At 46.3% G+C, this 12,835-nt stretch overlaps 4 protein-coding genes across 4 annotated transcripts; all 4 read left to right on the top strand.

Annotated features, from left to right (window-relative positions):
• Window positions 1-1,643: 1,643 nt before the first annotated feature.
• On the top strand, window positions 1,644-2,296 carry C8R40DRAFT_889715 (uncharacterized protein). The gene is made up of 2 exons (XM_046236593.1): window positions 1,644-2,159; window positions 2,221-2,296. The coding sequence occupies exons 1-2, from the start codon at window positions 1,748-1,750 to the stop codon at window positions 2,235-2,237; spliced, it is 429 nt and encodes a 142-aa protein (XP_046078987.1). The 5' UTR covers window positions 1,644-1,747; the 3' UTR covers window positions 2,238-2,296.
• A 221-nt stretch (window positions 2,297-2,517) lies between these two features.
• Window positions 2,518-3,442, top strand: C8R40DRAFT_1137004 (uncharacterized protein). Its single transcript, XM_046229409.1, has 3 exons — window positions 2,518-2,793; window positions 2,857-3,217; window positions 3,269-3,442. Exons 1-3 carry the CDS (start codon window positions 2,725-2,727, stop codon window positions 3,283-3,285), a joined length of 447 nt encoding a protein of 148 aa, XP_046078986.1. The 5' UTR covers window positions 2,518-2,724; the 3' UTR covers window positions 3,286-3,442.
• A 4,963-nt stretch (window positions 3,443-8,405) lies between these two features.
• C8R40DRAFT_1137001 (uncharacterized protein) lies at window positions 8,406-9,106 on the top strand. Its single transcript, XM_046229408.1, has one exon. The coding sequence runs from the start codon at window positions 8,506-8,508 to the stop codon at window positions 9,046-9,048; it is 543 nt and encodes a 180-aa protein (XP_046078985.1). The 5' UTR covers window positions 8,406-8,505; the 3' UTR covers window positions 9,049-9,106.
• Window positions 9,107-10,316: 1,210 nt separating this feature from the next.
• C8R40DRAFT_1063403 (kinase-like domain-containing protein) lies at window positions 10,317-12,610 on the top strand (the record flags this gene model as incomplete). The annotated part of the gene is made up of 7 exons (XM_046225523.1): window positions 10,317-10,427; window positions 10,611-10,910; window positions 10,974-11,107; window positions 11,284-11,343; window positions 11,405-11,470; window positions 11,525-11,647; window positions 11,704-12,610. 7 exons carry the CDS (start codon window positions 10,317-10,319, stop codon window positions 12,608-12,610), a joined length of 1,701 nt encoding a protein of 566 aa, XP_046078984.1.
• Between the last annotated feature and the right edge of the window lie 225 nt (window positions 12,611-12,835).

Below are 12,835 nucleotides of genomic sequence, written 5' to 3'. Positions count from 1 at the left end.
ACTCTAAATCTGCTTCAACCATATGAATCACCATGTGCTAAACAGTACAGATATGGAGCAGAGTTGTATGGTGGTTATCAATGGACCACAAGAATGATCAGAAGACTTCCGGGTGGTCAACGAATTTGAAGACAATATATCATCCTCATGGAAGAAGAATTTAAGAATGGGACTTGGACAGCCTCGATTGGATGGCTGACAGAATTTGACTCGACAAAAAGTGAATGTTCAGGAGTGGATGGGGTCCCTATTTATTCGCTGTGTACGTAGTCGCCTCGAGGAGTCGGTGGTATACCAAGTTATTATCTATCGACAACGATCCTAGGTCAAAGAGGTCGCACGATAAATCGCCAACCTGCAGAAGTGTAAGGGGGTGTACATGAAGTAAGTAGCAATCATGAAAGCGGGACGGGGTAGAAGTTTGGGGACAACGTAGATTTAGGAGTGCCAGGACAAGATGTCGAAATGAAAGCCTGCCGTTTTCATCGCAGTGACGGATGTTGATGAGGAGTGACTTTCGTAGACATGTATATTGGCACTGCACCTATTCATGGTCATTTTTTGGATGACTGTTGGTAGCCTCGCTACTACAGGGGTGTGGAAGGGTGTGGACTTCAGTGAGGCGAGTGATCCGTTGTATATAAATCCAGCGTACTTGGAATAGTCATGGGTCGGATCATCGGTCCGGTCCAGCGGGTTTTTTTTGGTAACGCCATTGACCCTCTCTTTCACTCACAAGTATTGGAGCTTGAAGCCTGCATTTGAAGTATAAACTCCAGAATTCTGGGAGCTCGGGATACTTCGACCATTTGGTAGTCTATAGAGGGTCAGTGAGTGCGTACACATCCTTTACCAGTCTCCAAGTTTACCTTCTCCTAGGATCTCCTAACAAGGTGCAGGGATTCGGTTCTACTTCAATACGGCGGCTGGTTACACCTACGCGAGAATTCGCTTTGAACATCGATCTGCGATAATCAGCGAAGCCGAGGATTTGATTCGTCGTTGCGCGGAAGACGCGGCAGGCTATCACGTCGAGGGCAGTCGTCTTAAATTCTAGTCAATTTACATCGAGGCCCAGAGGAAAAATCACTACAGAAAAATATGTTTTCTACTCTCTCCAATTTGACGCATATCCTCGACGAACTTTGTGTATACGAGTTTGCGACACGACTCCGAACTCGTTAGAACTTCGTTCATCCGGAAATCTAGCCTATACCCATCAGGATTCGCAGCTTCCAACGTCGACAGTGAACGCAGTGTGCAGTGGATGGTGTTCACTTTCAAATTTACTACTGGCTTTACGTGAACCATTGCATCACCTTGATAGGATGGACATTTGAGTAGTTGTTACCGCCGATGGACGTATCATGGGAGTGGGCCAGCATCTGTGATTCTCGACTGATTGTTCGGTAATACTGCGCATGCTTTGCTTACCGCGATGATCATTATCAGCCGCAAACCCTTCCCGTCTCGTCCATATGGTCTTCATCCCGCAAATCGACTTCATAGCTTCAGATAATTCTCGGGGCTTACAAACTGAGTGTCGTCATGCGGGATGGGAGAGGGGTCTCCCGAAAATGCCCACAGTCAAACTGGAACTAAGACGTATATATATAACATTCAAACATAGTCTGATCCCTCTCATCGTTGTCAATTCGCTGGTCGAGTTGACCTCTATCTCCATCGTTGATCAAAGTCGTCGTAACACACAAATCTACACCATCCTACGTTTGGAACTTGCACCCCTATGCGGTTTGTCTCCTCCCTCGTTTTTATCTTAGGCTTTGTGTCACTTGCATCTGCGGCTCCTTTGGATACTCGAAGACCGTCCTCCCACATTGACGTTACCATCGCGTTCGAAGAGAACCCGCTCGAAGGAATTCACACACATCTTACTCAGTCCTACACGAATGCTGTGAAGGAGGATGTAAGGACCTTGGTCAAAAGCATCGCCGGAAGAGACCTAGGTGCACCAGAAGGCTCGGCCCTCTTATTTCATTGGATTGGTACTCCCTCTCCAGACACTGCGAAGCCAGTGATGTTTGACATTTCCACGAAGGAGCATGGTCGGTATAGGGTGGCAATGAGCCACAGAACACCAATGCACGATGTCATTGTCACAGATTCATTGGGGCACCCAGTCAGGACACAAGGAGATCGTGAGTTGCCTCTGGAGTTCAAATTTACCCCTGCAAAGTGTTTTGACTATTTGTTAATCAGCTTACCGAAACCCATAGTCTTTGGGTCCTTAGGCTGCTTAGATTATAAACAGGAGTACTAGCCAACGGCTTGCGTAGGGAAGGGCCTTGCTTAGGGTGTAAATTGATTACTGATGGGTTTGATCATGGTTGGAACTAATTCAAAATCGAGAAAAAATCCGTATCAACGCTGATGCATGAGCGATTCGAATGAGTTGCAGACCAGAACTCGAGTCTCGCAAGAATGCGGGATGCTTCAGTACTCAGTACTTCGTCATGCGCAGAATTTTGAAGTATCTTCCCACATATTTTTCATCAGTGTGAATCTTCGACCAGCGGGAGGCAACTCGGGTCCACTTCAATGAAGCCAAGCCCGACTGAGGCTATAAAGCAGAGACCTTTCAGAATAATGTCTCTATTCCTCTCATTCGCCGGTCGACTGACTACGTCTATTTCTTTGCTGGTCAAAGTTAGATCACTTCTTCATCTTTTCTAATACGCTTACCTTTCAGAATCTTATATCACTATGCGGCCCACCACTCAGCTCATTCTCGTCTTTGCTCTTGTGTTCACGGCGTGTGCAGCCCCTCTGGCAGTTGACTGAATTTTTTTCATGAATTTTAATTTCAATTTTTCTAACGCAATTGCTGTCATAAAGGTTCGGGATCAAGCATTTGAGATTCGAGCGCCATCCTCCCATGTCGACATCACCGTGACCTTTGAGGGAAACCCAGAAAAGGACAACGAGTCTTTCAGCAAAGCATATACGAATGCCATTAAGAAGGATGTGAGAGCCCTTTTGAAGAACGTCGCCGCAAGGGATCTAGGTGCACCAGCCGGAGAGGCCTTGCTATTTCATTGGGTTGGTGTGCCCACCCATGATAGCACGAAGCCGGTCATGTACGATGTTATGTGGAATGAACTCGGTCCCTACAAAGTGGTCATGAGCCACAAGACACCAATGAAGGATGCCATCGTCAAGAATGCGAGAGGGGGCATAGTTAGGAATGACGGAGATCGTGAGCTGTTACCTTATCGCAGCGAATGACATTTCACCATTGTTTATCCAGCTTACAAGAACCCGTAAATCCTACACTGGTACCAGGGTTGCTCCGTGGCCTCAGAAGGAAGGGATCAGAGACAAGCGCGATAACTTCCGGTGTCCTGAAACTGTAGCAGGTTCATTGTGATCATTAGCGATCATATAAGATTTATCAATATACGCACCTTTAATTCCTCATAAACGACACTATGAGCGATCTAGAAACTAGAAACTTGTCGTTAGTCCTCAGGCCTCATTGCCAGGACCAATCACAACCATTCATGGTAAATCGAGTGATTAGAGAACACTTCATCCACTTATACACGCGCTCTTCCACCCGATCACAAGCCTGCAATGGCGGCTTTTACAACTGAATCGCTGTCAACCCAGTCGCACACTTCGTCCTCCAACCAGATAATTTGCGCTAGATAGAGATGGCCCCAGGCATCTTCCACGCCATTGTGAGACCGCTCGGGATGTCCACTGTGTATATGGCGAGACGAATGTACACCGAAGATGTTTGAACCTTCATTAAAGATAGATAATGTTGCTCCTTCGCATCATCGGACAAAACTAAAATATCCTCCTGCGAAATCAGATGAGAGGTTCCATCTCAGCTCCGAAATCTCATACTCGACTTTAGACAACAGACTTTCGTCGTCTCAATCGGCGCGTCCAAGGAACATTTCAGATGTTCTTCATCTGTTTTGATATGGAGGATACAGGAAGAAATTTATCATGGAGGGAGTTGTTTCTAGTGAGTTCTTTGAATGGATAAGAGGCCGAGATTATATGATAAGAGACGACTGGTCACATTGGCGAACAAGGGGTTTCAGTTGAGGATGAGTCGCTGAGGTGGTTTGATCGAGCTCGACCTAATGCGACCTAAAGTAGCAGTTCCGCTTATCTGAATGTCCTTCGTCTTTGCCCTTTTTGCCCTTGGAAACTTTATAATCAGACGTGTGACCATCAGCCTATTCATCGAACAATCCCCCCTTCGAACCAAAAAACTTCCTCAACGCTGGATCGGTATGCTGCTTCATGTTCCTGCTCACCAATATGACTGAAGATGAGTTTGTATAGTTGATTTTATCCAAGTTCAGAACTCCTACGCACAAGCAATCTTAATCAGCACTCTTTCGTTTATTGTCCTTGTGGGTATGTGTCCTTTAAATTTTATTTCTCTCTCAAAATATAACTTATACTACTAGGTTGCTTGAAGCTTTCGCTCGAGGAGATTGTTGTAGCGGTAGCGTGACGAATCACAGTAACACCACACGAGAGAGAGATGGGAACTTAGGGTAGGTCGTCGAGAGAACTGTTGTAACTGGGGAGTTTTCTGGATAACCTAGGGTACATAGTACAATCGAGTATCCTTATATACCCTACAAGAGTCAGTGTTCCATATATGGTAGCATATTCATACTGCATAATCTAGCATAGGTAAGCATAAGTACGAGCAGGCATAGGTAAAGTCAGAATGAAGCGCTAAATCAGGCGCTAAGTAACCAGTAACGCGTGACACTCCGTTACATACGCCCTCCAGAGATCCTTCATGACGAGGATCTCTCAATCATCTCGATCGTCGTCAACTGATGCGTCAATTGCTTGAAGATCGTCGCCGCCGAGGGTACCTGCTTCTGTCTGGTCGAAGTCCAACGCGAGGGTCTAGCAAATCGTTGTCAAAAGACTGGGTACAACTGTTGTGTGTGGGTTCATTGGTCAAGACTGGCGTTTCCTCTGTGGCCAACGCATCAATAAGGAGAGATGGATTAGGACTGGATGATATGATAGTGGGGCTGTAGGAGACTTCGAAGGATGTATGAGTAGGATGAGGGAGATGTGTTTGGTCTGTATGAGAGGCTGTTTTAGAAGCAGTCGAGATAGTGGAATCTCTGGGTGTAGATGGATGAACAAAGCTGCCGGAAGGATCTCGGGCTTCATGGGAAGATCCAGGTGAGCTAGCCTCCTCCCTCATTGAAACTTTTGTCTGATATCCCTTCTTCCAGTCCTTCCTTTCTACATGTTTTTCCGTCCAATGCTTCTTCTGTAGCTCCCGATGTAGACCTCGTCCTTCCGTAGTCAATTTATCCAATCCGTTTATTCTCAAATCATCTTCGCGCGTGAATGGATCAAATAGTCGCCGATCAATAGGTGGAGCCTGCGTATACACTACTCCGGTATCAACATTGAATGTAGCGAGCTGGTAGGGATGAATGAGTGGGTCGCTATTAACGTGCTCAGCAAGAAGTGGGTAGATGGCCGGGATGTCGGCCATTTGCAATCTAAAGCTTCTTTTCCGCAGGATTCGGTCAAAGTCGAGGCAGGTGCGAACATCAGAAACAGTGACAAAGTGAGTATATCCATCGTACGGCTTGATGAGGATTTTGTTATTTCTGACCCGTTTTAGCGAGGTGAGGTGTTCATACCCTCCATTCTTTGTTGGCAGGAAATTCGTATCAATGATATGTTGGTGCCGTTCTGGTAAGTCTTCGAGTGCGAAATCTATTCCTGGGGTAGGTTTCCTCTTTTTCGTATGTCTTTTTCGAGACGTCGGAGCCATATCCATTCTCCCGCCCTCCTTTCGTTCTTCACGGTGACCGTTGAAGACGAAATCTTTCTTTCCCATGCTACGAGAGTGTTTTCCAACCTCTCGAACGGTCTTTCTGTTATCATTTTCAAACGGTGAGACTGGTTCATTGAGTGCAAAGCTCATCATTCCGAGCTCGATGTCCGCCGTTCTATTTTTCCATGAAGCTTCGGTAATGTATCCATTCGGGCAATAGCGGCTTATATGGCCATACCCGCCACATCGAAAACATCTGCCGGTCGCAAGATATTCAATTCTTTTATTTTCGGAAAGTCGTCGTCGCTGCGAACGATGTTGGTATGTATTCCGGGGATGATCAGAGTCACTGGAGTCATCTGGTTCGTTGTTCTCATACTGATTGTCACTGCCGGATTCATTATCAGATTCACTGTGGTCTTTGCTTTTGCTATCGGATTGGTCCTCGTCGGAGCGGTTCTCTGAATAGAAATTACTGTCTGAGGCCTGTTCAATTTCAGAATCATCTTCCTCTTCTGAGGAATATTCACTTTCAGATCTCTGTGCAGAAGAGTGTTCAGATTCACTGCTGTCAGTAATATTATTCTCCATGATTTCAATGAGCTCAGCTGTGCTCGCCACCTCAATGTAAGTGGACAATTCCGGATTCAATTTCTCCTTCCACAGTCCTTTCTGAATATTTGCATTCAGACTAGTCCAGAGTTTGTGGACCTTCTCGCGTTCATCAAGAATTCCGACCGTACTGAATAGGTTATTAATTTGTGCAAGGTAGTCCCGAACAGACTTGTTACCCTGTGTTGCATGCTCCAGCTTTCGGCGTTGGTCAATACGGTACGTCGCTGGGAAGCAATAATTGTATAGTTCAACAAAGAACTCTTTCAATCTCCAATCGAATGGAGAGTTTGCTACAGTGGTCAAATAGAACTGGTAAGCTTTTGATTTCAGATATTTTGATAGCTTCAGAACTCGTCGGTTTCGAGGTACATGTCCATCACGGACATATGCAGTACCTTCGGTCACAAATTTAATGTATGCATTAATGTCAATCGATCCATCGTAAGGTTCGGGCGGGTCGGGTTTCAATATCATTTTCTTTGATTTCTTCTTGTGTGAGCGACGTTGTCGCCCTCGATGTCCATGATTGTGTCTAGTCTCAAAACTAGATTCCAGGTCAGATTCAGGTGACGAAGAGCTCGATTCAGAGCCGGATGAGCTAGAGGAAGATTCGGATGGTTCCCTCCGACATTTGCTCTGCTGTTCTACAGCTTGTTTCTTGCCCTTGGTTAGGTTGGTTGTTGTCAACGAGCTACTTGGGCTCGCAACTCGTTTGATAGCATGAGATTTTCGTGGGTGCTGCCCCACAATGTCCCGGACGCGGGGTTCGACTTGGTTAGCAAATGCTTCAGGAATTTCATGCAGCTTAGCCCATTCAGGTTTTTTTGACGACTTTTTCTTTGGCATCTGTTGCTGCTGGGCGTTATCACGGACAGCCCTGAAGTTCTCGATTGCACCGTGCTGATTTATATCAGTGTCAGGTTCAGAGGCACCCCAGTTCATCGGGTCCATGCCATTTCCTTTGTCCTTGAAGAGACCTTCCTCATTCCAGGAGTTGTCACTCAGATTCTTATGAGTGGAATTGTGTTTATCAGACCGCGTTTGACGACGGGTTTCATTCTTTTGGGCTCGAGTATTTCTCTCAGCTTTTCCAATGGTAGCCATGGCAAGGGGTACAGGTTTCTTGGCCTGATTGCCCCGGATTTTATCCGAATTCACGCGCGTTTGTTCTAAAGCATTCAACCGAAATTTATTCTGATTGGAACTACTGTCCAAACTAAATGCCCTACGTCGGGTACCAGCCGCGACCCAAGGGTTCGGGTTGTCATCTTCACTGGAGGGACTGTCTTCAGCATTCTCCATTTGTTCATTCTGGCCACTATCAACAGTGCCAACGAAGCTTTCCTCATCAGAGGCAGCATAGTTTTGACTTTTCTTTCCAACCTCAGTTTCCTGAGTGTACATAGCAGTTTCTCTGTCATTGTCATGGACAGTTCTGGGAGCTTTTTCAAGGTGTCTGGGTCCTCGTCGGAGGTCATGACGGTGACTACTGTCATGAGAGGGGAAAGAAGAGCTCGGCATCAAAAGGAGTGTAGAATATGTAGGGAGAAATGTTCCGTGTCGGGGTTCCTGGTTGATCAGACCTGGAGTGTGCCGGAGATAACAATGAGGAGAGGTTTTTTAGAGAAGAGAGAAGAGAACCAGTTGTATCGAGTTCAAAATATGTAGCGGTAGCGTGACGAATCACAGTAACACCACACGAGAGAGAGATGGGAACTTAGGGTAGGTCGTCGAGAGAACTGTTGTAACTGGGGAGTTTTCTGGATAACCTAGGGTACATAGTACAATCGAGTATCCTTATATACCCTACAAGAGTCAGTGTTCCATATATGGTAGCATATTCATACTGCATAATCTAGCATAGGTAAGCATAAGTACGAGCAGGCATAGGTAAAGTCAGAATGAAGCGCTAAATCAGGCGCTAAGTAACCAGTAACGCGTGACACTCCGTTACAATTGTGTCCTAGTCCCTCGCGCCATTGTCGTATCAATTGCCTCGTGGCAGTCTTTCCAGGATATCACTTCATTCGCCCTCATCCTCTTCATCCCCTCCGAGTCCAATATCACACTCACCTCTGGATTCTATGATGCTGCTTCAATCATGCTCCCTATGTCTTCTCTTCATTGGCATCCTGCTCAGTACCACCTCTGTTATTGGCCGTCGCATCGCCAATGATGTCAGGACTGGATATTACCGTGAATCCAGAGCAAATGACCCCCTAACTAGTGGATGGCTGCGAAAAGTCCAAATACGCGACCAAGACATCAAATGCATCTGTTTCGGAATTGAAAACGCCAACTGCTTTGGTCTTCGGCCCCGGGCGGAAAACGATATTACTAGCATGCGAGTTTTGCATGTCACTGACCTTAAAATGCGGCCGTCTCGACCATCCAGGCCCGATTCAATTTATTTTACCGCAGAGAAGACGCTCTCACTCAACTGGAGCGTACTCAGAAAGTGGAAGCTTGAGGGATACGCCACAGTCTGGGATCTCTTGCAGGACATTAATAAAGTCCAGGAAGAAATGAGGACTCCGGATTTCCAGGTTGACAGTCAAGAATCTTATATCGAGCTTGTAAAAAGCTATCTGATAAAGGTAGGCATCATTGTCGAAAAATCCCAATAGTTCGGGAAATCGGTGGAAATGCGTCGACGTCGAGTATCCTGATATATGTAGATATGCCTCAATATATGTATATGTTTACTTGCCTCCCTATCGACCTTAATTCTATCGCTTCTCAGACTTTCGAGGAGGTCGAATCATTACTTACACTCGCTGGGCTTTCTAAGCTTATCACTCGCTTACTTTGAGAAGTTAGATGTTTGTCACCGTGGACAAGTTTTTGACTCAACGTGGTGACGGATAGGCATCGCGTATCCAGTAAATATTAGTGTCCAACGTCAACGATCCAGCGCACCAAAGAGAGGTTGGGTAATACTGCTGGGGATCAAACGCTCGAATGTGGGCCCAGGAGATATTGCAAGAACTCGTCTGATGGGATTACTGAGCTTCTCGAGGAGCAGCAGCTGCCTGGCCAAGCGCTGTTGGATGTCTCTTACTTGGACACCAGATAGAGTATGCATTGCCTACTGGTCATTACAGTTTTGATATTACATGTCACAACAACAGCGGAGTAAACACAGTTTGAGACTTTCAAGTGTGTGGACTTGAGCCCCTAATATATTAGAAACACGTATCCAAAGGCGATATTCCAGACACGTATCCTTCGGATAGAGGTGTAGCGACGACGAGATGAAGGGCGTAATGACCGACAGCGGAATTATCTGAATGATGATTTGGAGAGTAAGTGCCAGGTAAGTGCATAAAGAAAGTGAAAAGTTTGTGGGTAAATGGCACAGCGGGCATTGTCTCGAACGGGCTGCTATGTCGTGGCGTGAATCCTTTTTTTGAATCGAGTGACTATTCGATTTACTCGTAGTAGTAAATCGGTCTCACCAAGTCTCCGACTCTCCAGTTGATTTGCTAACGGGGGAATTAGGCATCGCGCCCTTGTCTAGAGAGTTTTGAGAACTGCAGCGAGGATTGTCTGTTATTTGGAAGCCTGGTTGTTGCAGAAAGTTGAAGAGGAATCGGCACCGAAGAAGAATTTAGCGCGCGGGGGGGCAGTGCTTCTCAGTTTTCTGTTCCTGGACGTCATCAACTGTTCATTCGTCCTTTCAAGTTTAACACCAACCACGACCAACAACCTGCGTCCTTCTCTACTCCTCTCCATCCTGGCTATCAAATTTTCGACTTCGTTTCCCTTCTCTTCCTTACACGTAAATTGAAGATTATCGTTGAGCACGATTGTCAGGAGTTCAATCGGCTATCTATCGTTCTTCAAAGCCTTCTTACTCTAATCAACTTCGGAAGCAGCGTCCCAGTATTCCGTGATGCATCTATCGATAAAGGACGCGATTCTTCCTCAACCACCAAGTTTTGTCAAGAAGAAGAACTATGAGGTGCATCAGGTTCTCGGTGAAGGTACTTTCGGGAAAGTTGTAGTAAGTCTATTACTTTTTTCGAATTCATTTTGGGCGACTTCGGTTGCTCCGAGATTTTATCTGCTCTTCACGCCGATTTCTAGTCTGAATCGGGCTTATCGTTTATTTTCTCCTCTCTTTCACCGTTCTATCCCTTTTGATCGCCCATATTGATAACTAAACCCATCCAATGTCGTTTTGCAGAAAGCAACATGGCATGTTCCAGCTGAACAAGTCGCCATCGCCGAACGCGGCGCCGCCGCTGGTCCCGACGATCCTTTTACTACAACCCAACCGAAGATGAAACGAACGCTCACGAATCTCGCCGGCTCTAAACCTTCCTCCAGGTCTACATCGCCAGCATCCTCAGATCCTTCATCATCACAGGCAGGCATCACGAAGGAAGTAGCCCTCAAGTTGATTCCCAAGAAGAAAGTGAAGGGGAACGAGGCTAGTGTTTGGGGTGAAATGGAGGTATTGAAAGGTTTAGACCATCCGAACATCGTACGTGTCACCCTTTTGATTTGTCTTGATTTTCGGAGCTCAACATCATGAATGTCAATCTAGGTCAAGTTTTATGAATGGTTTGAATCGCGAACGAAATATTATCTATCTTTCGAGCTCGCTGTAGGCGGAGAACTTTTCGACCGGATACTCAAGAAGGGTAAATTTACGGAGAAAGATGCTAGTGGCGTCATAAGGTAAGGATTATCGTCCTGTTCGTTCTTATGAGCGACATTGGAACTCCTCCGTCCATCGAGTAGTAACAGTTTTTGCGGACTTTCATACGCATAATGCGTCATCTTTATCTTTTCCTTCATCAAACTCATGTCCACTCGTGCCATATCTGAATGCTCAATACCCACGTATCTCGTAGGTCAATTCTCTCAGGCGTCGCATACCTCCACGAACATGATATCGTGCACCGAGATCTCAAGTGCGTGCTTCTCTTCTGACCGTTACAAGCATCTGATTCCGTTTTCTTCATTATTCATCAGACCGGAGAACATCCTCTACAGAACGTCAGCAGAGGATTCCAACATCGTTATCGCAGATTTCGGGATGTAAGTCTCCTTCCTCTCTCCTAATCTCAGACAAAACCATTGATCTTTGTCTAGAGCCAAACATCTTGATACGCCGGAAGAGCAGTTGCATTCGCTCGCCGGGAGCATTGGTTACGTCGCTCCTGAGGTGTTGCTTAATGAAGGACACGGGAAGCAGGTCGATTTGTGGAGTATCGGGTAAGCTTTTCTCAATTATTGCTAACATCATTCCCGTGCTGAATCTACGTCTCCAGAATAATTGCTTATGTCCTCCTTTGCGGTTACTCCCCTTTCCGATCGGATGAAGTCAAAGTCCTCATCCGCGAAACGACCGAAGCTCGAATCGAGTTCCACGACAAATATTGGAAAAATGTTTCCTCCGAGGCCAAAACTTTCATCAAACGCCTCCTTAACCCTGATCCTACCCGCAGACCAACTGCCGCTGAAGCACTCAAGGATACCTGGCTCACGACACACGATCCATCCGAGGAACACGATCTCTCTGACGGACTCAGAGACCACTTCGATCCCAGATCTAAATGGCGTAATGCGATCGCTGGTGCGAGAGCGATACATAGGTTGGCATCCTTTGGTCGTACCCAGTCTCAGCTCTCGACCGCGTCAGATGCGACTGCGTCCTCTGGAGGATGGAATAGTGGTAGTGCCGGGGGTGGTCCTCCTAATACGGACGACGAGGATGAGGACGACGGATGGCATCCTGCGTCTGCGTCTGAGGTGAAACTTGGTAATGGCCGCGATAGCACGAGTGGCCCTGGTGATAATGTTAACGTCACGGTCACTGCTCCTCCAGAGGAGGAAAGTCCTAGCCTCAACGGATCTCAGTCCGCATCCAGCATTCCCGATGATCTAAGTTCGACCTCACACGCCGGTGTAGACAACAATTTCACCACACACGCCTCTTCGGGATCTATGATCAACGATGACGATGAACGGGATTCCTTGTTGACGGAGGAGCCGTCTCCCCTGGATAACGAGTCTAGTCATGGTGATAGACATCGCGAATATGACCCTTTGGAACAGGATTTACAGATGCCAGGTTCATTCGACATGGAGGGCCCACCTTTACACAATGGTATAGAGGAGGAAGAAAGCCTTCATAGTTGGGGAGAGATGTTAAAGAAACTCACGTTGAGAAATTAAGGTTCGATCCGTAGACCAATATGTTGTATCTACGCTGATATAAAATCTGTAGGTGTATACTACTTAAATTTGGCAGTTTGTTCGGATATCCATGATCTATACATATACTATATTATCTGCGGTTGGATTTCTACATTGTTTTGACCCTGTGGACAATTTTTTGCTGTCTTATATTGTACATTATTCCAATAGCTGCTAACGTTGTATCATCCACCTTAGGAGTTA

This window comes from Lentinula edodes (genome assembly GCF_021015755.1).
Source record: "Lentinula edodes strain Le(Bin) 0899 ss11 chromosome Unknown C8R40scaffold_84, whole genome shotgun sequence".
Taxonomy (NCBI): Eukaryota; Fungi; Basidiomycota; class Agaricomycetes; order Agaricales; family Omphalotaceae; genus Lentinula; species Lentinula edodes.
Note: the sequence above shows the minus strand (reverse complement) of the source record. Positions and strands in the feature narration are given on the sequence as shown.

Coding starts and splice junctions, on each gene's coding strand:
- C8R40DRAFT_889715 (XM_046236593.1), top strand. CDS start 1,748: ATGCGGTTTGTCTCCTCCCTCGTTTTTATCTTAGGCTTTGTGTCACTT.
- C8R40DRAFT_1137004 (XM_046229409.1), top strand. CDS start 2,725: ATGCGGCCCACCACTCAGCTCATTCTCGTCTTTGCTCTTGTGTTCACG. Junction 2,794..2,856: donor CGTGTGCAGCCCCTCTGGCA/GTTGACTGAATT, acceptor GCTGTCATAAAG/GTTCGGGATCAAGCATTTGA.
- C8R40DRAFT_1137001 (XM_046229408.1), top strand. CDS start 8,506: ATGATGCTGCTTCAATCATGCTCCCTATGTCTTCTCTTCATTGGCATC.